This window comes from Carassius gibelio, chromosome B9 (genome assembly GCF_023724105.1).
Source record: "Carassius gibelio isolate Cgi1373 ecotype wild population from Czech Republic chromosome B9, carGib1.2-hapl.c, whole genome shotgun sequence".
NCBI classification, from domain to species: Eukaryota; Metazoa; Chordata; class Actinopteri; order Cypriniformes; family Cyprinidae; genus Carassius; species Carassius gibelio.
The window spans coordinates 4982645-5008034 of record NC_068404.1 but is presented as its reverse complement, the minus strand read 5'-3'; the positions used below and the strand labels follow the sequence as shown (position 1 = coordinate 5008034).

General features: G+C 39.2%; 1 protein-coding gene across 4 annotated transcripts in view; it reads left to right on the top strand.

Moving 5' to 3' along the window:
• LOC127965089 (dedicator of cytokinesis protein 9) overlaps nt 1–25390 on the top strand; it is a 75247-nt gene that overhangs the window by 19253 nt on the left and 30604 nt on the right. For 2 of the 4 annotated variants that reach the window (XM_052565648.1, XM_052565650.1), the window contains exons 2-14: nt 7058–7174; nt 11674–11763; nt 14504–14586; nt 15809–15878; nt 18614–18709; nt 18789–18923; nt 21348–21522; nt 21737–21789; nt 22427–22501; nt 22669–22809; nt 22898–23098; nt 24098–24220; nt 24509–24591. In XM_052565648.1, coding sequence (XP_052421608.1) covers nt 7058–7174; nt 11674–11763; nt 14504–14586; nt 15809–15878; nt 18614–18709; nt 18789–18923; nt 21348–21522; nt 21737–21789; nt 22427–22501; nt 22669–22809; nt 22898–23098; nt 24098–24220; nt 24509–24591 — 1442 coding nt within the window. Of the gene's footprint in view, nt 1–2096; nt 2346–7057; nt 7175–11673; nt 11764–14503; nt 14587–15808; nt 15879–18613; nt 18710–18788; nt 18924–21347; nt 21523–21736; nt 21790–22426; nt 22502–22668; nt 22810–22897; nt 23099–24097; nt 24221–24508; nt 24592–25390 lie in introns of those variants that run through there. The other 2 variants (XM_052565651.1, XM_052565649.1) reach the window with 2 other exon arrangements.

The following is a 25390-nucleotide window of genomic DNA, read 5'->3' as shown; positions in this document are numbered from 1 at the left end:
CTTTATGTTCCTTGCACAGGACAACCTCCTGGACAGCAACCAATCTGGCTTCAAAAGCGGCCACTCAACTGAGACTGCCCTGCTCTCGGTTACTGAAGGCCTGAGACTAGCAAGAGCAGCTTCCAAATCCTCAGTACTAACTTGCTGGATCAGTCTGCTTCTTTTGACACCATTAATCACCAGATCCACCTTTCCATCCTCATAAAGATGGGGATCTCAGGAACCGCACTCCAATGGTTCAAGTCTTCTCTCTGTGGTAGGTCTTTCAGGGTGTCTTGAAGGGGTTTCTAAGTCACAACTTCTTGCTGCTGGGGTACCTCAAGGCTCAGTGCTTGGACCACTTAATTTCTTCATTTACATATAATTTTTAGGATCTGTCATCCAGAAGCATGGCTTTTCTTATTGCTATGCTGATGACACTCAATTCTACTACTTCTCATTCCAACCAGATGATCTGACGGTAGCTGTCGACATTGAGAGACATTTCTAGCTGGATGAAGGACCATCACCTTCAACTCAGCCTAGCTAAGACAGAACTGCTTGTGGTCTCAACCAACCCTTCCGACTTTATTTGAGTGTAGTGACGTATTTCCAGCTGAAACGGAATATTGCATGATTTTATTTTTGCGTTCCTGGTCTGTCCATTTGTTTTATAATTGCAAACGTAACAAACATCTTTTTGGGAAATTTGCTTGTGCCATCTTTACTTAGTATTATTTACACTTGGTATTTTATTTATTTTTATGTGACCTTTTAGGGCACTGTCTCAATACATACAAAACCAAACACACACACACATCCATAGCTTCCGGAAAAATCTGAGCATTAAGTCATCTTGTCCCTTCACACAGGCTTAAACACACAGAAAGGTGTTGTCCTCGGGGCATGAGTGAGGAAGTGTAAGCTTATGACGGGCAAGATCTCTGTATGTGTGTGTGTGTGTGTGTGTAAGTGCAGCTGTGCTAGTTCCTAACCTTCCCCCCGCATGTCTCTGTATAGTAAAAGATAACACACACACACACACACACACACACTGTCCTTTTGTGGATTCTTAACAGTGTGTTTGGGTTTGTTTTGTGTGTGTGTGTGGAATTCCCTCTGAACAGATGAATAAACAGGGTGTGTCACAGAGACAGGAGACATGTTTAAAACTTCTGTCACACACACATATATACACACACATCAGCTGTGGATGAGGTACACAAATCAGAAGTAAAAGTACAAAAGTTTCTTAACTTTGTGCACACAGAGGAACTCCCAGTTCTTGATTCATTCTGAGTCAGACACAAACCCTCACATTCGCTCACTGAATCAGTGAGTTTTTGACTCGAGGACAGCTGTGATTAGATTAGTCCAGTTCGCAAATTAAAAAATTATTGCAAAATTTCAAACCAATTCAATGGACTCTTTGAAAATAATGATCTCATTCACGAATTGGACATTATCACGCCTCAATTATTTCCCAGTTTATTTCAGTTTAATCACGAAGTACAGTATGTTTTTATGAAATGTAGTAGAGTAATAATTATGCTTTAGAATATAGAAAGTTAACGTTTCTCAAATGCTATTCATTTTTTAAAGTTGGTGCATTAAGATGGATCATGTTAGGTTTGACATTAGTGATTAAGAATGTTACACTGATAGTTTTCTTCAGGCTGCTTGTTTACATTCAGACTCTTTTGAATAGTAAAGAGTGCTTCTAAACTAAGAAAACCCTCTCTCAATCCTGCCTGCAGGAAAGACAAATCACAATAGGGTTATCTTTGACATCTCGCTCGTTTCTCCCAGACAACAATGAGAGAAAAAATGGAGAGCAAATAGATTTGTCTCCTGAGAGACACACTCTTCCTATAGTTTTATGAGGGATCTCATACCCCCAGTTCCACTTTCCTTTAAGAGGTTTATGGAAGAGCATTGTCTGAGGAAGCTTTCCTGTGGGTGTCTGTCGTGGAATGTGTGTGTGTGTTGGGACACTGTGATTAGCGTGCAGGTGGATCCCGTGAGGAGGAATGTGTGTGTGTGTGAGTGTACTGTATGGTGACTCCCGTCAGCACTGGAGTGAGTGTAGGAGGGGCGTCTGTCTCCAGTCAGAGCGCGAGGTGAGGCTCGTGTCCAGTCTGTGAGAGCAGCAGGGGCTGGATTCATGTCACTCTGCAGGCGCACAGCTGCACGTTTTACAGAACCCTTTTGGATGTGGAGAGCTTATCTGATAGACAGAGTGTGGAGTCATGCAGGGCAGGACGGGGAAAGCGCCCAAGAAAGAGCTGGTGATCGAGTCTCCCCAGCAGTTTAAATATGTCCCTGTGGTGGAGGAGGAGCAGGACGGAGCGGGTCCTCAGGGGAAGGTGAGTGCGCTCGCTCATGAAGTTCCTGTCAGGCTGACCTGAGATGCTTTTAACTGAGAGAAATCTGAGTGGAATAGTTTGATCAATCTTATTGATTTATTTTAATAAACTGTTTGTTTTATAGTAAAAAGCTTAAACTACTTTATGATAGTTTTACAGTCAGTCAGATTGAGTTTTATAGTTAATCGGCTGTGGAACTGTTAAGTGAACTAGTAGTAGTTTAATAGCCTGTCAGCATTTTCAGTCAGTTTTTGATGGTCCACTGTGAATGTGACTTTGATTTACTTTTTTTTTTTTTTTAACTTAAAATTGGTTTCATGACATTTGAAGTGAAAGTTAAATTAAAGCATGAAATGGTCATGAAAACTGAGGTGTGGTGGTGACAGAAGGGCTGTTTAAAGTTATTGATTAAGCCTTTATTGCATGTAAACCCGATTGGCTTAGTTGTTTTTTGGGGTTGAAATGTGTAGTGTAGTAGAAGATCATACCATGATATATAAAATTGATAAAATACCGTATTAATATACCTTGGTATTTACATGGTACAGTTTAATCAGTGCATTATATCAAATGATTAATTTAAAGTTAAGAGCCCAGTAATAAAAGACTTTTTGAAGACTCTTTATTAATTAATACTATTTTTGAAGAATGTAAAGTTCAAGAGAACTACATTTATTTGAAAGATAAGTCTTTTGTAACATTATAAATGTCTTTACTGTCACTTTTGTCCAATTGAATGAATTCTTGCTGAATATAAGCCCGACCCACTTTATATTAAGCTATTGTTTTCAACATTGATAAAAATACAAATACAATTCTTGAGCAGCAAATCATCATCAGAATGATTTCTGGAGGATCATGTGACACTGAAGACTGGAGTAATGATGATGAAAATACATCACAGGAATAAATTACATTTTAAGATGTATAAATATATAAATGTTGACCAAATAAATGCAGTCTTGGGGGAACATGAGACATTTTAAAACCATTTAAAAAATTCATACTGACCCTTAACTTTTTAACAATAGTGTCCAGAATCATTGTGGTACATTAGGGTTAAAAAATAGCTCAAATGTCTTTTCCAGCATTATTGCCTGAACGCAGGTTCACTTTGTTTTCATGCGTACACACACACACACACACAACTATCACTGCCCACATACTGTATCTTTCTCCTGTGTTTCTACTGCTTCACACACAATAGAGCTGAGCTCAGCTTTCAGGCTGTTTGCTTTAAAAAGGGGAGTGCACTGCTCCTCAGAAGAGAGAGATGAATGTGCTGAGATGATTCATGTGGAAATCAGACAAGCTTCCATCCTCTCACACGTGTATGTCTTTCCTGCTGTCGTTTTAGTCCAGTATATTCTGCTGTTCTTCTGACTTATGAACTTTGTTTTGAATGCAGAGTGTGCTGTGATTTGTGGTCCTGTTGTGTGCAGCTGGAGTGTGACTGGATGTTTCAGACTACAGCAGTGTAAAGAAATAAACACAGACTGCACTGTCACATTTCAGCACTGCGTGTGTGTGATTTCCAACTGCAGTTAGAAATTTATATAGCAAAATATTGAATGTTTACTTAACAATAAGGTACAAATTTGTTTACAAAATAAGTGCACGCATATTCTCTGCCACATTAACTGATGCATTACTCTGAACACAACTGTGCAAACACTGTCCTATTCATGTGCACAGGAATAAATATAGGCTAGGCGTGTGTGTGTGTGTGTGTGTGTGTGTGTGTGTGTTTGCCATTTGTGTTTGTACACATGCTGTGACATACTATACTCCATCTAAATGATATTTAAAAAAAATGCATGCACATTTTTACAGTATATTAATTAAGAAATTATATTAAACAATTGTGTGCAAAAATGCACTTGTATCACAGGACCATAAATAAATTGGTGGTTGTCATGCACTGTGACCCATTTTAGGCAGCTCAGTGTAAAAGTAATACTATTGTTATTGTCATTGACGCTACTGAAAAATGTAAGGAAGTTAGTAGCATCTGTGTGTAGGTCATTACTCTCGCTCTAGAATGAGTTAGTAGTTATGCAGTTAGTTTCATCAGTGATAATAAAACCACCTGTCAGTCATATGACTGCAACTCAGGTCTCTCATATATGTGTTAAAGATTAAACTGCTGAATGTTTGAAATGTGAATATTCACTCTCACACACATACAAACATATCCGATTTATTTCATTTGACTGGACAGCATTTTTCTGCTGTTATTTTAGCAATCATTGGAAAAACAAGGCCTCTACCTACAGTTTTGCAAAGCAAAATTTTTACTGCAGTTTCCAGCTGAAATGAGCCCTAGTAACAGTAAAACACCAACCATTTTTATTCCTTTTCACACAAATAATGATTATGGGGGCAGATTGCACAATACCATATGATGACCTCAAAACACTTTTACCATAGCGCATGATTTGTACCCTAATACATTTCATTGTTTGCATCAGATAAACAGCTCCATATGTGTGGCTTTTCTGCCATAGTAAACTTGCTTGGTAGCTCACCTGGTGCAGCACTGAACTTGTGAAGCAATGTCGGATACAAGCTCCATAAAACACGATAAAAGAGCGGCTGTTTCAGGTGGTACATTATTTTCAAATGCATTGAAAAATCATTCATTGGATTTTTAAAATGAGAACATAAATATTGACATGACGCTGTTTAGATAAAACTGAACATGCTTTTAGCATCACTCACTGGACACTTGCAAAATGTGCAAAATCAGTGTAATATCATTTCGAAGAAATGTCACCACAAGCACATATTTCCAGTGAGCCTGGCTCAGTCTGGGTTCGTATGCTCATGACACACACACTGTTGGGACTGAACTGGTCGATGGTTGTTTTATGTGGTGTCTGGAGGCTTTAATCTGTTGTACAGTCAGTGGAGCTGGTGTTCATGGCGTTTGGTTGGGATTCTGGTCTTTGATTGGTCTATCTATGATATCATCATCAAAACAACGCCGTCTCCTTGGAGATCTGCATCTGAGGTCATTTTGCCAATATCACTCCCAGATGTGTGAGTGGACTGTGTTATCTCATTTAGTCTTACACACACACACACACACTCCCAGATTCCTCCTGTACCAGTGGAGACATATTACTAAGATCCTCATCCAGCACTCATATTCTTTAGAGAACACTGATTTATTTTATTACAAAAAGAGTATTAGCAGAGTGAATGTTATCGCTGCACAACATTCCAACTTTGGTTTTAACATTTTAGGTAACTTTTAGCATTAAAACTAATTTTGAAATGGATTTTTACTCCTTTTACTTTGGCTCAGGAAGTTCCTTTGACTCTTTAGACCAGTGGTTCCCAACCTTTTTCAACTCGCGGCCCACACAACCAAACACATATGTTTGCGCGGCCCACTTCAAAAAAATTAACTGACCCCGCTATTGTTGTGTTAATAACTTAGTACTCCGAAGCTAAATTTTAAACTGTATTTATTGAATAAACTAGGGCTGTGCGATATGGACAAACAAACAAACAAAAAAAACTATCGCAATATTTTTTATAAATTTTGCAATTGTGACACACATCGATATGCTTTTACAGTCATAAATGCATTCAGGATTAATTTGAAACATATTTCCAAAAGAAAACCAATCAGAGCTTTATCAAAAAGTCATCTCTAGAACAGACATAAGTCAAAATGATCACTATAGTGAAGATGTAAAAAAATTTATAGACTTGTGGCAAAAAAAAAAAAAAATCCTGTATACAGGGACTTTTTTTTCTTTTTTGCCATGCATTGTTCATAGAGCTCATTAATTGTAGTGGTGCCTCAGGTGTTTGCAGTGTATGCGGTCAGCAGTGAGAGCGCATAAATATAACGCGAAAGCACATTAAAATAATGCACGAGTGCGAATCTATCTGTTCGCTGCAGATTTCCTTTGCTCTGTCACAAAACCAGTCGTGCTTGCTCAGATACACGCTGCTTTGCGAGGAGAGAGTGTGCACACTTAAAACGTGTCTCCTCTCACTTAAACTGCATCCTGTTCACTAACAAATTCACTCTATGCTCATGTGTTAGACATGAATTATCGCACGTTTTTATTTCTAGCCTTTTACCGCAGTGAGAACGCTCTGATCCGTCAACATTGGCTCAGAAAAAAGGCGCATCACAGACAGTGTGTGAACCTGGAGTTAGGCATATGCCCAGTCTCTGTTCTCGCGCTAGGCGCAATGCATTCTGATGGGATCGGATACGGGAAGTCAGGGCCGCGGAAAATTGTGGTATAAAGCGATTTAGAAATCGCGCACACTCAAATCGTGATTTTAGGACGTTTTCTATTAATCGCACAGCCCTAGAATGGACTGGAAATGAACAGAAAATAATTGGCGGCCCACCTGCAATACCACCGCGGCCCACTAGGGGGCCGCGGACCACAGGTTGAAAACCACTGCTTTAGACAATATTGCCATTGAACACCATTGAGTGTGTTTAGAAACAGGTACAATCACAATGGCGTATCTTAAGGTGCTTTGCTTGAGGTTTTTAAGAAATAATATTTCATTGGACTTTACCAATCAACCCGTGCCTCATTTGATTGTGCTAATTCAGTTTTGTAACATGCTTTTCTCCTCTAATTAGTACATGTGAGGACCATCCTGTAACATATTGCCATATTAGAATCGGGATATCTGTAAGATGTGCTGAATTTGTGCATGTGTGTTTTCAGGTGAAGCCGCGTGTGGTGGAGCCTCTGGACTATGAGAGTGTGCTGGTGCAGAGGAAAACTCAGATCCTCAGCGATGGACTCAGGGACATGCTGCAGTTTCCTCTGGAGGATTTTCAGGTCTGATTATCTATGACTTTCCACTGATTTTTTTTTTTATTGTGGTATCCTGTCTGACATAAAAATGTGAACGGTGGTTGGTCACTTTACACCTCACTCTGATGTCCTTTACTGCCTTAAAATGTGGTCACACTAGACATTTAACAAGGCAACAGCTGTAATACAACATCAAACTCTGAGTTGTCTTTTTTTTTAAAAGCATACTTCAACATATAACATGGATAAATGTTATCTACTTCACTACTAGCTTGATTGTAAAAGTCTGTATGGTTTGGTTGCACCATTTATTTTTAAAGGGGTCATCAGATGTCCACTTTCATCAAAGTGGTTATGATTCTTTAGAGTCTTAATGAAAAATATTTTAAAGAAACATTCCTTGGTTAACATTTCTCAATGGTAGTGTAAAACAACACCTTTTTATACCCTGTCAAAAAAGCTTTTTTCACAGCAAGCCGTTTCAATGCATTTCCCTTTAAATGCTAATGAGCTCTGCTGACCCCGCCCCTCTCCGTCAGTGGGGTGTCAAGCCATTCTTTGAGACTGTAAACTTTAGTTGCATTTATTGTGAAACATTATTAAGAAAGGTGATTTTCAAAATAAATTGATTAATTTAAAAAAGTATAAAACATTTCTTCTGTAGTTGAAACTGAATCACAAATGATTCGCGCGAACATAGACGCATTTATGCAAATTGGGGTCTGGATTTATTATTTAAAAAAAAAAAGAAACAAAAAAAAAACACTGGGTGGATTTTTATTATTATAGGGTGGTTGTGTACACACCCTGCCAACACACATTTCAGTTCAAACAACTTGTAAAAGTGAATTTTTGTATCCGATGACTTCTGTAAGGGAGAATATCATAATGTCTCTTTAATGTAATGCATAGTCACATATGACGTTTACTCTCAATGAGGGCATGTTTCAGGTTAAACATAAGCTAATTGATGCAGTTCAGTCAATCTGATATTTTATTCCAAGTATTACTCCTGGATGGAGTTTAACGGTGCAACACAAATGTGTAAGCCTAATTGTGTAATTTACCCACAGCTGGGGAAACCGGTCCCAGATCCACAGTGTTTACACTTCAGAAAGTCAACCTACTAATGGTCCGTGTGTCACTGTCTCTGCACATTCAACTAGGACAGGACGTAACACTGAAATATGACACATTTTCACTTTAGTCCACGAACAATGAGAAGCACAGGTCTCATGACACCAGGCTCTGTCCATCCTGAGCTATGATCGGCCGGGACACTGACACATTCCACAGAGATCCTAACCGGCAGAGCAGATGTTCCCGGCCTCTTCTCTCTCAGTGTCTCGTGTTGTCTCTCTGGGTCACCGGCTCTGATCACACCACGCAGCTGGAGTCATGGCTCTCAGAAAAAAGGTTCAAGGCTGTCATACAATAAAGGAGTAAAGTAAACAGCTGTCTGACTGTCACAGCTGCACACAGAGTCCATGTGACCGAGATGTTGTCCACTGAAATCTTCTAGAATGCACACGGTTTCTGATGTCCATAGACGTGCTGCATGAAAACATCATCTCCTGCCAAACAGCACAGAGATCCAGGCTGCATCTCAACTTATACTACATATTAAATTGGGATTCATTCATAATATTTAAAAAACTAGGTGAAAGGTAACCGGATGATCTACTAGTTATGGGAAGATTTAGGCTTCTGCAATTAATGGACACGATCCCTTGAATCCCACGATCCCATGAAGCCACACAAAGGGTTTATGAATGCCAGTCAAACAATGTAACGAATGCTGTAGGTCACATGACAACATGACTGATATAGTTCATACTATTATGAACATACTTTTATAACACTCACAAAGTTTCATAGAATCTACTAAATACTTGCTTTTTCAGAAATACTCTATTTTTCAACTGTAGAAAACTGTAAAATACAAGGCTAAGGGGCCGTTCACACAGAATGTGTCTAAAAACGTGAGAGACAGTTCTCAGGAATGGTTTTAAAAAGCGCAGCGCAGAATGCAGCTTAATGGCTCTAAAGAAAAACGAAAGCTTGCCCGGCCTCCGAGGTCTTCTGATTGGTCCACTGTTTCAGAACTGACGTTGATGCACGGTGCTGTGTGTAAAAAAATTTAACTTGAGATGGCATCTTAAAAACTTGGGGCCCATGTACAGTATAAGACACTGCAAAAGATGTGAACGCAACAGTCATACACGTTCTGTGTGAAGTACCGATGTATACAGAAATGTGCCTGGTCATCAGTCTCCGGATGAGACGGTAAAAGTGGGCTGTTGACAGCATGATGGTTAATGAACCGGGCTCTGAAAGTGCACAGACTCATTTCCCAGTTAAGATAACTTAGAATCTGAGATCAAAGTTCTGCTCTATCACCAAAAGCACTTAAACTGCTCCAGTGGGACAGCCCTCACATCCGTTTGCAGTGCCTAAAGCTCCTTTAGATTAAAGCTTTTATCAAAGGTAAGAGAATGTCATATTTTATTACACTTATTACTGTCACTAAAAGGTTAAATGGGCAGTTCACCCAGAAATCACACTGATGTCATACTAAGCTCTTAAGACTGTGTTCTTTAATATTCAGAACACAAATTAAGATATTTTTAAAGAAAACCAAGACCTTTCTGACCCTCCCATAGACAGCAACTACTCAAGGCCCGGATACGTAGTAAGGACATTGTTAAAATAGTCCATGTGACATGAACGAAAAACGTCCTCTTCTGTGTCAGCCTTAATTTGTGTTCTGAAGATCAACAAAGGTTTTATGGTTTTGGAACATGATGAGGGTGAGTAATTAATGATTAATGAATTAAGGACATTTTTGGGGTGAACTAACCTTATAACACATGTGGATGTGATACTGGATGACATAGACAACCACTAACTAGTCCAAACTAGTCTCACAGATTCAGACCTTTCATCAGTTTAAAGTCTGGTCCATTTCCAGCTTTCCAGTCACACTGGATTTTTTGTTTCGTTGTCTTTTATTCAAATGCACACAAATGCAGGGGACAGGAAACACGAGACCATGCAAATTTCACTGCTTTCTAAAGTTTAGTAAACTCTGACCTGAGAAAATACCAAGTATTTTGCTTGGGCCTGTTTGTTCCTCCACAGGCCAAGATGTTTACCATCTTAAAGTTCCTGACGTGCTGCTTATCTGCTAATCTTGTGACATCAGACATGCCTTTTCCCACGTGTCCCCACAGTGAGCTTGCCTTAAACCTGTGACCTTGTAGGTTCCCAACCTAGGTCTCCATCCACTGCCTGAATCTCTATTAGCTCTTGAAGTTTCCCTCACACACTGCTGTCCCGTAGTTGTGTGCTCATGGTATTTGGCAGTGTGTGCATGGCTCCTGGTAGACTATGGCAGAGTTCCTCCTCTTCTCACCCACTGCGATTAGCATCTCTCCAGGAGGAAGTGAGGGCTTCAGGAAAGGAAGTTTGGGAACAGGAGGACTCTATTGTGTGTTTTTTTTCTCTTTGGAATGCTATTAACGCTATTTTCCGCTGGTTCTGAGATCCACTGACCCTGGTGACATAGAGACACTTTCCTTCTAAATATAAAACATCAAGAGCATTTGTGGTAAACAAACAGTCTCAGATCTCAGTGGACTTTGTTTAGGGCACATGACATATTTCATTTGGCATTAATGGAAAACAAATTGTGAGTTTGTCTTTAGCCACCTAAAATTCTTTGGATTATGAATATTTGATTACTTAACCCTAACACTATGTTTGTAAAATTACTATATAATGTCCTGTGTAATAAGCTGCCAGTACATTTTCTGTTATTTTACTGATTTATTTTTTGCTGTGCATATTGAATGTTTTAATTCATGTCAAATAAAATGCTTTAAAAGTGCTGGTTGCATAAGGAGAATGTAATTTTTTATTTTAATGAATATTATATAATAGCATTAATTAAAGTTATGGTTCACCCAGAAGTATTTGATTAAATGATCATTTACACCAAAACATCTTTAAAAAATTATATGATTGCTTCACATAATCCAGATAAGATATACTCCATAATGTCAGGCTTATGTCAAGTTTAAGAGTGAATGATCACTGGTAACCTGAAGCATTTTTCTAGCAAGTTAATTTCCTAAATGCATATATAATAATGTATATAAGATATGCAACATAAATGTAATCTTACAACTTGCATCTGCACAAAATTGATGGAAATTTCCATGTGATTTAGACCTCACTAGTCAGAATGTGTAACACTCTTGTGGATGTGCTTTTCACATAAAAACATGCCAAAACGCATTCTGGATGACATGCTGCCCCAACACTGACCAATCAAACCTCAAGGAATCACCCAGCATGCTGCCATAACCAATCAGAAAAAAGAGAATATGTTTTTGAAAGTCTTGTGATCTTTTTCCGAGTACTTGTAGCCATCCCAAATCTTTCGTATCAGATGTCAGGTTTTGTATAGATGTGGTTCTAGATAGCATAGATTTGATTCTAACAGTGTTTTTCTTCTGCAGGTGTGCACACTGCCACGACAGATCCGGACCTTCTACCCGTCCATACCTCCACACGCACTGAGAGAGGCACAGAGTCTGTTTGTGCAAGAGGTAAAACACACACACACACTTACAGAGCACTTTCTTTGAATTCATAACTTCACTGTCTCACATTTACAATCATACAGCGTGTGCGTGTAAGACAGAAGAGCACAGCACCTATTGTTCTTTAACAGTATTTGAGCATTCGACATCCTCACACATACTTTCTGCACTCTGAGGATTTCCTCTGTTGTTTATAAAGAAGACTTTGTCCGAGATTGACCTTCGTTTCACATAACACACTCACTCCTAGCTGAGAGGAGAATAGTCCTCCATTGTTCTGCAGATATTCCCAATTCTTTATAACACTCACTGCCAGATAGGTATAAACTCATGGGATACTCCCGAACTATCTGAGTACACACACACACACACACACTGTGTTACTGGCAGACACATGACTGCTCTCCAGTTGAATATATCAAACAGATGGTTTAACGTGAGTTTTCAAAACCTAGTGAGCTTCACCTCTGTCCGCTGTCTACGAGAAGCTTCCTTCAAAAGGGACATTCTTCCTTCTTAAGTGTACCTATGGTGCCTAAAATGTTGCATCTTACCAGAAATTGTTGTTGGAGTGTATGTGAGTGTGTTTTTAGCATTCACCATCAGCTTTATGCAAATATTGTGCTGATGTTGTGTATTTAAATGTTGAGTGCTCCTTCCGTTTCTTTTTTTTTTTTTTTGATCTATAAACAATTTTGGCTTTGAGGAATGGGTTTTCCTGCCCCTGTCTTTCATCTCCTTTCTGCTCTTCCTAAAAAAATCAGATTGGACAGAGAGCAAAGGATTGAGGGAATAAATGAGATCGTTTTGAGCACAGGGTGACTTTACATAAAACAGCGACTCAAACATAGTAATGCTGTTGCATTTCCTTTCCTGTCAGAAAGGAGAAAAGCAGTCAAAGATGTGGTTGTAGTTAACACTCATGCTCCAGATCATTTAAGCTGTGCTGCTCAGGCAAATGATGCAGGTTTGAATCCGGTTTGCGATTCGTTCTGATCCTGTTTCACCCTCCTTAAAGTTTCCACTCTTCATTATTTTAATTAAGATTCAAAACGTACATTGCTAACATAGATAGTAATACATTATAAGTGCACAAATTAAAGTCATTATCATTGATATTGTATTAATAAGGGATAATGCCTCCACGTCGTGCATTAAAATCCTTTAATGCACAGCTATCCATGCATTATCACAATTATACCATGGTCATTTAGTTAATGATATTTCCAGTGCAATGACTGCATACTGCATTCTTAAACCAGACACAGAGATGAAATAGTGCTGAATAAATCAATCGATCAAGAGAGAGAGAGTGAGTCAGTGTTTAGACATGCATTGACGCTTTTTAATGTAAGGGCAGAAGAGAGAAGGGACAGGACATCATGACATGTTAAAATCAGAAATGAACCCGTGTCTGCCGCTTGAGCACCAGGAGTACCAGCTGCTACTGTAGATCAACTCTAATTCACTTTAGCTTTCAAATTCATCCTTTTAAAGGGGGGGTGAAATGCTATTTCATGCATACTGAGTTTTTTACACTGTTAAAGAGTTGGATTCCCATGCTAAACATGGACAAAGTTTCAAAAATTAAGTTGTACGTTTGAAGGAGTATTTTTGTTCCAAAAAAAACTCCTTCCGGTTTGTCACAATTTTCGTAAAGTTTTTTTTCGAGTATGGCTCTGTGTGACGTTAGATGGAGCGGAATTTCCTTATATGGGTGCTAAGGACACGTCTGCTGGAAGAGCGCGCGCTCCCGTATAGCAGAGCACTGACAGCACAACAGACATTCACTGATCAGAGCGATTCACTGATCAGAGCGAGAGCGTCGCGAAATGTCACAAAAGAAGTGTGTTTTTGGTTGCCAGGGCAAGACAACCCTGCACAGATTACCAAAAAAAAAACATTGAGGGACCAGTGGATGGAGTTTATTTTTACAGAGCATCAACGGAGTTGTACAAGTGTTTTTGTTTTCGAAGATGCTTGTTTTACAAACAAGGCCCAGTTTGACACTGGATTTGCAAATCGTTTATTTCTTAAGGATAATGCAGTCCCAACGAAAAAAGGGTCACGATCGTGTGTTGGAACCGAATGCGTTGAGTAAAGCTGCTTCAAATATCTCTGTGTTGTTAACTTAGCTATCGGTGCGTAAGCACATCAAGAAACCTTGTACACCTTTAAAGAAAAAAAAAAGACGACATAAAGTGGAACTTAGTCATTTTCCAAAACCGCTAAGCAAATATATACAGTTTCAGTACATACCACATAGAGACGTCCTGCTGTAGTTGTTGCTGCTGCTGCTCTCGTTCAGTTTCAGCCTCTGGATCTGATTCTGGATCATAAATAAATGGCTGAATCTGACTGTTAGCCATGGTTTGTTTTGGATGATGGTTTTTTCCCTCACGGTAATGTCACAGCTTCCAAACGCTCTCAACTCAAAAGCCTACTCGCGCTCGTGATTCTTTAGCTCCGCCCACACGTCACGCCTCCAGCCGGTCGTGTTTTTCCGGGAAAAATCGGTACGGACTATTTTTCTCTTATAAATATAATAAAACTAAAGACTTTTTGGAGTTATGAAGGATGCAGTACTACTCTATAGGTACTCAAGATTAACAGGAGATTGAGTGAAAATGAGCATTTCACCCCCCCCCCCCCCCCCTTTAATAAAGAGAGTTTGTGTGAATAATTGGAGTTGTATATGCCAGAGGTAATGCTGCTGATGTTAATGCTATTGTGTTTGTTCTTACAGTGCATCAAGTCTTACATCTCTGAATGGCATGTAGTCAACTACAAATATGAGGATTATTCCGGTGACTTCCGTCAGCTTCCCAAGTAAGAACCTCAATTAGACCGAGACATGTTACAGCCTGTGTGACTGATTATAGCTATAGGGACAGAGGACTGCAAGGTATCATTGTTACAGTGTCTTCCTAGGCTGCTCTCTCTCTCTTTGTGTGTGTGTGTGTGTGTGTGTGTGTGTCCTTATGCCACATCGTGAGGACCAAATGTCCCTACAAGGAGAGTAAAACCAGAAATGGTAAAATATAATATAGTAAATGATGTTTATCTGAAAGTGTAAGAATGCAAACAGGTTTTCTGTAAGGGGTGGGTTTAGGGTAAGGGGATAGAAAATATAGTTTGGTCAGTATAAAAGTAATAGAAGTCTATGGAAAGTCCCCACAGTTCACAGAAACAAACATGTGTGTGATTGTCAGCATTTGGAAAGATGTTTGTGTTGGTGAGAGCAGGAAATGTGTTTTGCTGGGTAACAATAGAGCAGAGGAACAGCGAGTGAGCTCATCATCTCCACATTGCCACATATACACTTCCAGACCCTTTAACTGTTTAAATGGCCATCTGTTTTTTTCATCTTTTATTGAGACAAAGTTGAGCAGGATGACAGTCCAGCCAAGATCTGATTATCTGGAGAAAGAAACATAAAAACTTTCATTAAAAAGTCATTACCAATAATTATATGAAGCTAAATGGATCGTTTGTGTAGTCATGAGAAATAAATGAAATATGTTCCAAACAAACTAATTAAGATATAAAATATATCACAGATATAGATTAAAATCCTTTTTTTCTTGTACAGTAGTTCTTTTTATTTTGTCTGTAATTTTTCTATGGACTCTACTGTTACATTAGTTTATTAAAAATACAGTAAAAACAGTAAAAAAAAAAAAAAAAAAAACATTTTCTATTTTGATTTATTTTAATATTCCAGTCTTCAGTGTCACATGATCCTCAAGAATCATTCTAATATGCTGATTTGCTGCTCATTTCTCATTATTATCAATGCTGAAAACAGTTGTTCTGCTTAATATTTTTATGGAAAAAAAATTCAGGATTCTTTTGATGAAGAACAGTATTTATTTGAAATTAAACATTTTAAATGTCTTTTATTGTTAGCTTTGATTGATTTAATGAATCCGTGGTGAATTAAAGTATTGATCTCTTTAAAAAGTACTTCCCTAAACTTTGAGCGACAGTGTAAGTGCTGTTTTTTATTCCTTTGAATCTGGGTGTTAATTTGTGTTTGTTTTGTACACAGCAAAGTGTCCAGACCTGATAATTTAGCCCAGCATGTTTTTGAGGTGGATGAAGATGTGGATAAAGATGAGGTAAATCAAATTCACGCACAAACACACCTTCCAGAATTGTGACCCTCTTGTTAAACTTTGAAACTATAGTCCATCTTAAGTGGTATTTTCCCTCTCTAATAAATCCTACAGAATCCTGCCAGATGCCGAATATTTATTTTCCCAAACCACTTATAACACAAATCCCGTCCTGCAGCCAATTTTATTGGTTAATATTAAGATTAGGGGTGGTTGCAGCATTTTGTAGTTAATCAACACAACCAAGGAGTGGAGTTAGTGCTGAAATGGTTTGGGGAAAAAACACACATCTGCACTAAAAAGCATGTGCTACAGTATAATAGCTTTGAGTATGAAGTCAGTCAGTAGACTAGTATTAGGACATACTGTACTACCACTTCATAAAACTCCATCCCTTAGTCTGTTATGAAATACTTCCCATTTTTGTACAACTCAATTTATCCAAAACTCCTTTCTATTGCGCAAGGAATAGTAGGCAGCAATACTTCAAAACACATTCACAGATGCACAGTCATATGGGCCTTTTCTTTCTTTCTTTTATTTTTTTACATGCTATGATATAAGATGCAATACTGCTAATGTCACATACTATTTAGGATCATATGTAAACTGGGCTAGAGCCAGGCTTTAATTATGGACCAGGATTCTAGGTTTTCCCAAAATGGACATAGTCAAATCCAGTGACCATGAAGGCTGTCCACATATTTGATTCTACTAATCGGCTTCCATCTCCAGGTTGTGTCATGTTTCTTATTTTAGCCCAAATTTGTGCAGTACGACAGACTGATCTGTAACTCAGGTCGTAGGTTTGAGGAATGCAGTATGATTATTATGCTGAGTTTTGGCCTGTACTGTGGACTATTGATTACTCTGAGTTCCTGTTAGACTCATATATCTAGTTTGGTCGCTGATTGATTTCTTGTATTTCTAGAAAGTTAGTGTGGTAATAACGAGTGTGTTTTTGCAATGGAAGTAAACACACAGCCAATCACTGATGGCCATCCAATGACGCAGCCAATCATAACAACTCGCCACTTTGAGATTTATCATCATTCAGGCTGTTTTCATGAATGTTAATAATTATTAGTGATGCTTGCTGATGTTAACGGTGCTCATATTTAAACTAATCTAAACAAATCCTTAAGTATTAAATGATTTAAAAGTTTGCATGGATGCTAAAAATCTCGCTGACTTACTGTATATTGAAGGAAAGACCCGAGCAGTGTATTTAGAGAAGGTAGAGGAGTTCTTACTTAAGTTGAAAAACTGAAGTTCATGGCATTTCAAAACAACTTCTAATCATGTTTTTGAAGGCTTCTGTTGGATCATTAAAGGTCAACGTCAGTTTAGTTTTGCACAAGGCTCACGTTTCCCTCAGAAAACATGAAGCTGTAGATCTCTCTTTGCTAAAGCTGCCTTCTGAGAATACAGACCGTACAGTCATTCTGACTGGGTTTTGATATCTGCTGACTGGAAAGCTCAGATAGTGTGTGTTTGTTGAGAAAACGCAGCTCTGTGAGGTCTATGAAGCATCCAGACTCCCTCTGCCCACCCACACAATCACAGCACAGGCATTTCATCTGTTGAACAACGTTGTGTGTGTGGTTTGTTTATATCTGCAGAGTGTCAAGATTAAAGCTTTAAGGAGCATTTAACTGGTGCTTCAGAGACAACCCACCCATTGTACTAAAGTTTAACCTTCTATTGTTCTTAAAGGGTCTCTCCTCCTCACCTTGGAGTGTGAGGTCTGACGCTTCTCACAAAAGACCAGTTTACACCAGCATGCTTGTTCAGGCTGGTTGGTGCTGGTCTAGCAGGTGGAGCAATAGTGTCACCAGCAAAACTGTTAGTTTTTATAATAAAGTTTCCTCATCATGTCTCGCTGGTTAAGCTTGCTAAAAAGCCTGGTGAAATTACCAACAGACAAAGCACAAAATATGCTATAGTACGTCTGCCTCCCATGCTGGAGACCCGGGTTCGAGGCCCACTCGAAACGAGTACGAGGTGTGGCGGTGAGGACCCAGGAGAGAGGGGTTACATTGGTGCCGTGACCCGGATGGGAGTGAGGTTTAGGGGGGTGAGTGTAATGGAGGCCAGCAAGTAGGTGCTATGCAGGTAAACCTTACTCCCCTGATCCCAAGAGACACACTAGCTACAGATGCTAGTGGCTGCAGTCATTTAGCCAGTTAGTCCGTCCGCCTCCCATGCCGGAGACCCGGGTTCGAGGCCCACTTGGAGCAAGTACGAGGTGTGGCGGTGAGGACCCGGGAGAGAGGGGATATATTGGTGCCGTGACCCGGATGGGAGTCAGGTTTAGGGTGGTGAGTGTAATGGAGGCCAGCAAGTAGGTGCTATGCAGGTAAACCTTACTCCCCTGATCTCAAGAGACACACTAGCTACAGATGCTAGTGGCTGCAGTGATTTAGCCAGTCAGTGTGTCCGCCTCCCATGCCGGAAACCCAGGTTCGAGGCCCACTAGGAGCGAGTACGAGGTGTGGCGATGAGGACCCGGGAGAGAGGGGTTACACTATATTGTTCTTGCCAGCATGAGGTCAATAGTGTGGACCATAAAAAAGTACATTGAGGTAAAACACACCAGAAATATTATTATACTAGACAAGTATTTTGATCGACTTCTACTTTGTTCAACTGCGGGATCAAACAGACAAGGCTTGGACTGTCATCACAAAACTGTTTCTTGTTTCTGTGTGTGTGTGTGTGTGTGTGTGTGTGTACAGGACACAGCCTCTCTGGGCTCCCAGAAGGGTGGTCTCATTAAACAGGGCTGGCTACATAAGGGCAACATGAACAGCGCCATCAGCGTCACCATAAGGGTGAGACTTTTCATTCCTGCGGATAGGTTGTGTTTTCGTTTTTCATGTCTCATTTACACTCTTCTTGATTTCCGTGCAGTCATTCAAAAGAAGGTATTTCCACCTGACACAGCTGGGCGATGGGTCATATAATCTCAACTTCTACAAGGATGAGAAGATCAACAAAGAGCCCAAAGGAACCATCTTCTTGGACTCCTGTATGGGAGTGCTGCAGGTGTGCAGACGTGCTCTAATGTTCACAACACAAACCTCTTGTTCAGGAGTCATCACAGTATTGATTCACATTTTAATAGAAATGACATTTAAGTATATTTTAGTTTACTATAAATTCTAGTCCCTACATTAACGTTAACCATATTTCACTAGACAATATGAGTAATTATGAAATTGCATATAAAGTTGTACTTTAGCTATACTTAAGTGGGTCAAAAAGCTGATTATATTTAATATAAATTTAAACTGTAACACATTTTCACTTAATTGCAATTAACATGCAGTTAAAAGTCTGAAAACATTACATTCAGTGCACATTTAAGTATAGTATTTCCATAATAAGTACTGAGCATGATGAGAAGGCAAAGAAAGCAGAGAGTGGGGGATGAAGTGGCTCTCCTCCCTGTGTTTTAATGATTGATAAACTTTCTCTCTGGGAGTAAATTCTCCACATACACAAATCCCAAAATAAATCGCTACTCCCACGCCAGCCCCCCATGCTATTATTGTGTGGAATTTTCTAGAACCTGTGGCTGTATTCTTTCAAAGGTACAGTTAGCAAATCAGCGTCACACCCTGCATGTGTTGTTTTTGTCATTATCTGTAATGAGTTGTGTCCGTTTAATTAGCCCTCTTCCCCTGACCTCTTGACACACCTCTCACCTCCTCACCCCCCGTCTGCATCAACAGAGCAATGGCATTTACTGAAGACCGCGGCTATTAGAGTTAACCAAATCTAAAACCATGAAAAACATAATTACCTGAAAGAAAATAAATATACTACACAAACAAACAACAACTGAAGTCAGCTGCAGCAAAGCCCTGGCAAAGAATCAGAATTCAGGAGTGTCTTTATTCGCCAAGTGTGTGCAGACACACAAGGAATGTGTTGTGGTACATGCACACATACTGTTCATGCAGAGTTGGGTATAACGCCTTACAGAGTAGCATGTTACTGTAATTCAATTACTTTTCCTGCTAATGCGTTACAGTGCCAGTAAAATGATGTTACTTAAGTTACAAAAATTATGAATAAAACAATTATGTTTTATGCTGCGGCACCTGGGGAGCAGTTGGGGGTTCGGTGTCTTGCTTAAGGGCACCTCAGTCGTGGTACTGAAGGTGGAGAGAACACTGTACATTCACTCCCAACACCCACAATTCCTGCCGGCTCGAGACTCGAACCCACAACCGTTGGGTTATGAGTCCGACTCTCTAAACAATAGGCCACGACTTCCTCCTTAAGTAATTAGTAATCTGATTACTTTTTAAATCCAGTAATCAGTAATGTAATAATAAAAAATTTTTTTTTAAAGAAGTAATTAGTAATTTGTAGTGGATTACTTTTTTAGAGTAAATTACACAACACTGCATACATATCTGAAACAAGAACAGAAAACTAAATAAATAATAATAATGTATGAATCTGGAACAATAGATTTATGTACAGTTTTATGCATTTCTCTATTTACAGCTGTATAAATGTGCACATTTATTTACATAATACTTGAGAAAGAGGCAATAATTATATGTGGAGAATGAAGTACAGAAACAGAAATGAATTACAGAACAGCTGTTTAAACTGGAGATGGCATGGGGGAAATCAGTTTTTATGTCTGGATGTTCTAGTGCACAGAGGTCTGTAGAGAGGGAGGAGTGTAAAGGGATTGTGGCCGAAGTTAGCGAGGTCTGTGATGATGTTACCTGCCCGTTTCTCCACTCTGGAGTTATATAAGTCCTGAAGGTTGGGAAAGTGCACACCAATGATCCTTTCTGCCGTCCTGACAGTCCGTTGCAGTCTTCTTATAATTGAGTAAATTCCTTTACTGTATTTCTCTACCAATCATTAGTCAAAAATAGGTTTAATTTTTTTTTTTTCATTTTTAAATATTTAAATTCTTCACTTTTTTTTAAGTAAGAATAACCCAATTATGATTTCATCCATCGATATCCCACTCTTAACGTGTAACAGTTAAGTAATGACTGGTTTTGATCTGATCTCAGTGCATTCTGCGTGGTTAAAACACACAGCTCTGCCAGCTGAGCAAGCAACCGTGAGCAGCTTCACAGGAGAAATCCCCGGCTGCTGAGGGGTCAAGAGTTGGATGCCTGCATTCTTCTCTGGTTGTCTTTGCCTGACCAGATGCCCTTGCTCTTATGTTTTTAAACCCATCCCTTTAAAGACACTTAACTCCTCTGTAAGACGGGAATCTGTCCTCCTCCGTATGGAAATCATCTCTCTTCTTTCCCAGGCTTCTGGGATGGTTTCTTCAACATTACTGACTGAAGTTCTACAAATGAGTCTTACTGATGTAGCCTACATGATACACCTCAAGAGTCATGTACTAGAGATGTTTGAAGCGGTTTTTACTGTGGTAAATGTATCATCATGTGAGTTCCTTTTGAACTTTTTTTGATTGTGCAGAACAATCGTGTGCGGAGGTTTGCGTTCGAGCTGAAGATGCAGGATAAGAGCGGCTATGTTCTGGCCGCTGACTCTGAGAGCGAGATGGACGACTGGATCAACACCCTCAACAAAATCCTCAACAGCAGCTTTGAGCTCGCCATGCAGGACAAGAGGAACGGAGACTTACACGACGGTGTGTGTGTGTGTGTGTGCAGATTATCAAGAAGCCTTAACCATCTGTGCATTTTAGACTCATTTCGATGCACATTCCTGAAGCAAACCACACTGACCTCAACACATGGGAGTGACTGTATACACAATGACAAAGAGACATGACTGTGTCCCTCAGAGAGTTCCTGTGGTTACTGTGTGGTGTAATGACTTTCTTCTGTCCCTCTCTGTTGTAGATGATGAACAGGCGAAAAGCGATCACTCCTCGAGCAGCATGGACAGTTTTCAGGTAGGTCACACTACCTCCAGAAACAGGGATGATGACTCTTGAGTTTGAGAGAAACTCAAATCTGAGTGAACACAGAAATCATCACACTACTGCTGAGTTTGTGTTTGTGTTCAGTTGGTGTGTAGCTAGACGTTTGACTGTCATTATAAAGTCTTGGAGGCTTATTCTGGCCAACTACTGCCCACCGAGACTGGAAGTGCTGTTTGATAGACTGTGTTTGACATTAAGGGATGGAAAATTGAAAATGATAGTAATGAAGATATCATGAAGGTAAAAGTAATGGTGAAAAAACCTTGAGAGAAACCAGGCTCAGACCTTTACAAACATTTTGTTGGCCAATATTTAAAAACCAACCTTTTTTTTTCATAATCTCTTCGTACTATCAAAATAATGAAAGAAAAAAAATACTGAATGTTGGTTTGCTCCAGATTGTGCAGTCATCGTCAAACACAACTAAGATAATATAGCACGTAAATGCACATATGAAGTTATAGAGCACAGTGAACTTTTTTCCTCTAGTTTATCATATGGGTGTGCTGTGATAACTGTATTTGGTTTTGTTCATCTGGAGCTGGAAGTGAATGCAACTGAAACCAAAAACAGATTTTGACTGATGTCTCTCTGCTCTGTTCTCCAGAGTGCCAGAGACATCGAGAGCAGGATGAGGAATGAGACACGGCTAAAACTCTTTACACTGGACCCGGACTTACAGGTACAGTAAATCAGCATCATGTGACACTGAAGACTGGAGTAATGATGCTCAAATTTAACCCTGCATCACAGGAATAGAGACTTTTTTCAAAAAGTTTCCTGACCCTTGTGAACGGAAGTGTATAAAAACATGTCGATAGATGAATCCCCTGACCTCATTATCCACAGAAACTGGATTTCTCCGGGATCGAGCCAGATGTGAAGCCCTTCGAGGAAAGGTTTGGGAAGCGAATCTTGGTGAGCTGTAACGACCTGTCCTTCAACCTGCAGAGCTGTGTGGCGGAAAACGAAGAAGGGCCAACCACTAACGTACTTTACCCTAACTCAATATAGTTTCCAGTCATTTCCATCACCGTAAACCAGCTTCTGAGAGTTTCTGCACTGGTTTGCATTGCAGGTCGAGCCCTTCTTCGTCTCTCTCTCGTTGTTTGATATTCAAAGCGGACACAAGATTTCCTCGGACTTCCATGTGGATATGAACCATCCGTCTGTGAAAGAGCTGCTTCCTCAGAACAGCACCGCAGCGCCAGACAGTCCACAAGCAGCTCAACACACAGCCAACAGCCTGACAGAGAGCGCCATTCAGTTTCCACGACAGGTGAGGACACAATCTCTGTCAACAACAACTGTGACCTGCTACTGATAGACACACAAAACCAGTTTGGTGCAGCCCTCAAATGAAAGACAATTACAGTATTACAGGCATTTTAAAAATATTCACAAAAGTGTAACAATGACACTTGAGCCCCCCTCCCCCCTATTTATTTAACATCAGTTCTGATCATAATGTCCACAAATGCATTTATTTTTATGATTCCAGCCCTTTGTTTTTTTATGGAAAAAGACAACATATGACACATTTTCCAAATACTAAATGCTAAGTACTTTTTATTTCTTTTTTGTTTGTTTTGCAATGTGTTGCTTTTTGTTTTGTTTTGTGTTTTGTGTTTTGTGTTTAGTTTTTTGTTTTGTTTTGTTTTTTGCTTTGCTTTCATTTAGTTTCGCTTCTCTTTGCTTTGTTTTATGTTTTGTTTTATTTAAATTTTACAGTCCTTGGATAACTCAATGATTAGAAACAATCATAATTTTAATAATTTATTATTTTTTGTGAAGTGTCCGAACATTTGCCAATATGATGCCATCAGGTTGTAAAATAGATTTATGGAGGGAAAATTATGTTGAAATATTAAAATTCTAATAAAAACAAATTTTATGCTGTTTGCATTAACACAAACTAGGAAAAAGACAAAAAAGTCCACACCTGGGTTAATGTTTAACTCTCTTATGCACATCAAGGCTGCATATATTTGATTAAAAAAAAATTTCATTCCTTTGAAAATCATTCTTATATACTGATTTGCTGCTCAAGGAACATTTCTTATCATCCATTATACAGTATTTCTGTAGAAGCTGTGTTGTATTTTTCCCAGTCACTTTACTGTTAATGATTAATTTAGTGCATTATTGCTAAATAAAAGCATTTCTTTAAAAAAAAAAAAAAATCACTGACCCACAAACACTTGTGTACATTAAACTTTACTACCCTTGTTTGTGGAAATCTTTAACACTGAGTTGTTGTAATCATGTGTGTCTCTAGGGAGTGTTTTCGGTGACCTGTCCGAACTCTGACATCTTCTTGGTTGCTCGGATTGAGAAGGTCTTACAGGGTGGAATAGCACATTGTGCCGAGCCTTATATGAAGAGCTCAGACTCGGCTAAGGTAGGGTGAAATCACTGTTAGGCCTCTGGAAAAAGCCCCAAAATGTTGCTGTTGGCGAGTGTTTTTAAAGCTCTCAGATTTCTGGAAGAGATCCTCCGATATACTAGTCCTTCTCAGCCTAGAGACCTGTCATACTTTTTCCATTCTGGGTGTGTTATAGTAATATCATTCAGATACAAATAATGTGAAAGTTTTTTGAAGTCCCATTTAAAATGGCATGCTTTGCAAACCTAAATACAGAGCTGCATTTCTTTAAAAGTGTAATCCTTTTCTTTCGTCTCTCCTCAGGCTGCTCAGAAGGTTTTGAAGAACGCTAAGATGGCCTGCAGCCGGCTGGGTCAGTACCGGATGCCGTTTGCATGGGCCGCTAGGTGAGACACTGACTTTTTATTAGAATAAGCTCTTGAAAGTCACACACAGAAGCTGGAAGTCACTTATGATGGTGCAGACATTTTCATGCCTGAGTGTGAGACTGTGGAGGATGCGATGTTGTCTGTGTATGAGAACAATGCTAATATTTTAAAGCTCTGTTCCTGAACACGTATATAATAGTTGGCTGGAAGCAATGGCTTTTAGTTAAAAATATGATTTTTATCAGAAACATCAAAAGCCAGTATTCTTTTTCGGGTGAAGGATCCATTTAACTGTCATTAAAATGTCGCAATGCTTACATTTTTAAACTTAAAATAGGCTTTATTGCAAAATACATTTTCCTATTTTTATAGGAAATACAGTGTGATGTGGCCATTTTTTGTAAGATCTGTAACATGCTATTCTCCATCATTTGGTTATAATTTGTACATACAAAAGGCACATATAAATCCCTTAAAAAATCTATTTTCTATGGACAGCAATAATGCATTTACATCGCATTAATTGCAGCAGGTCAATATAGTGAAACACATTATGTATTCAGGTTTATTTGCATGGAAAAGTGGCACATTTGCCCTAAAAACAACTTAAGATTATAATATGTGTGGTCCAGTGCTTTACCAGTGCATAAGTTGGACTGTGGATAGTAAGAAAACATCACTGAAACATTTTAAAGGTCTAAACTGTACAATGACTTCCAGCCTGAGTGTGGGAGATTTCAGTTCCACTGTGTAAAAGCAACAAAAGGCGAATCACTAATGTTCGACCAACAACTGTTTTAGTATCTGTTTTGTTCCA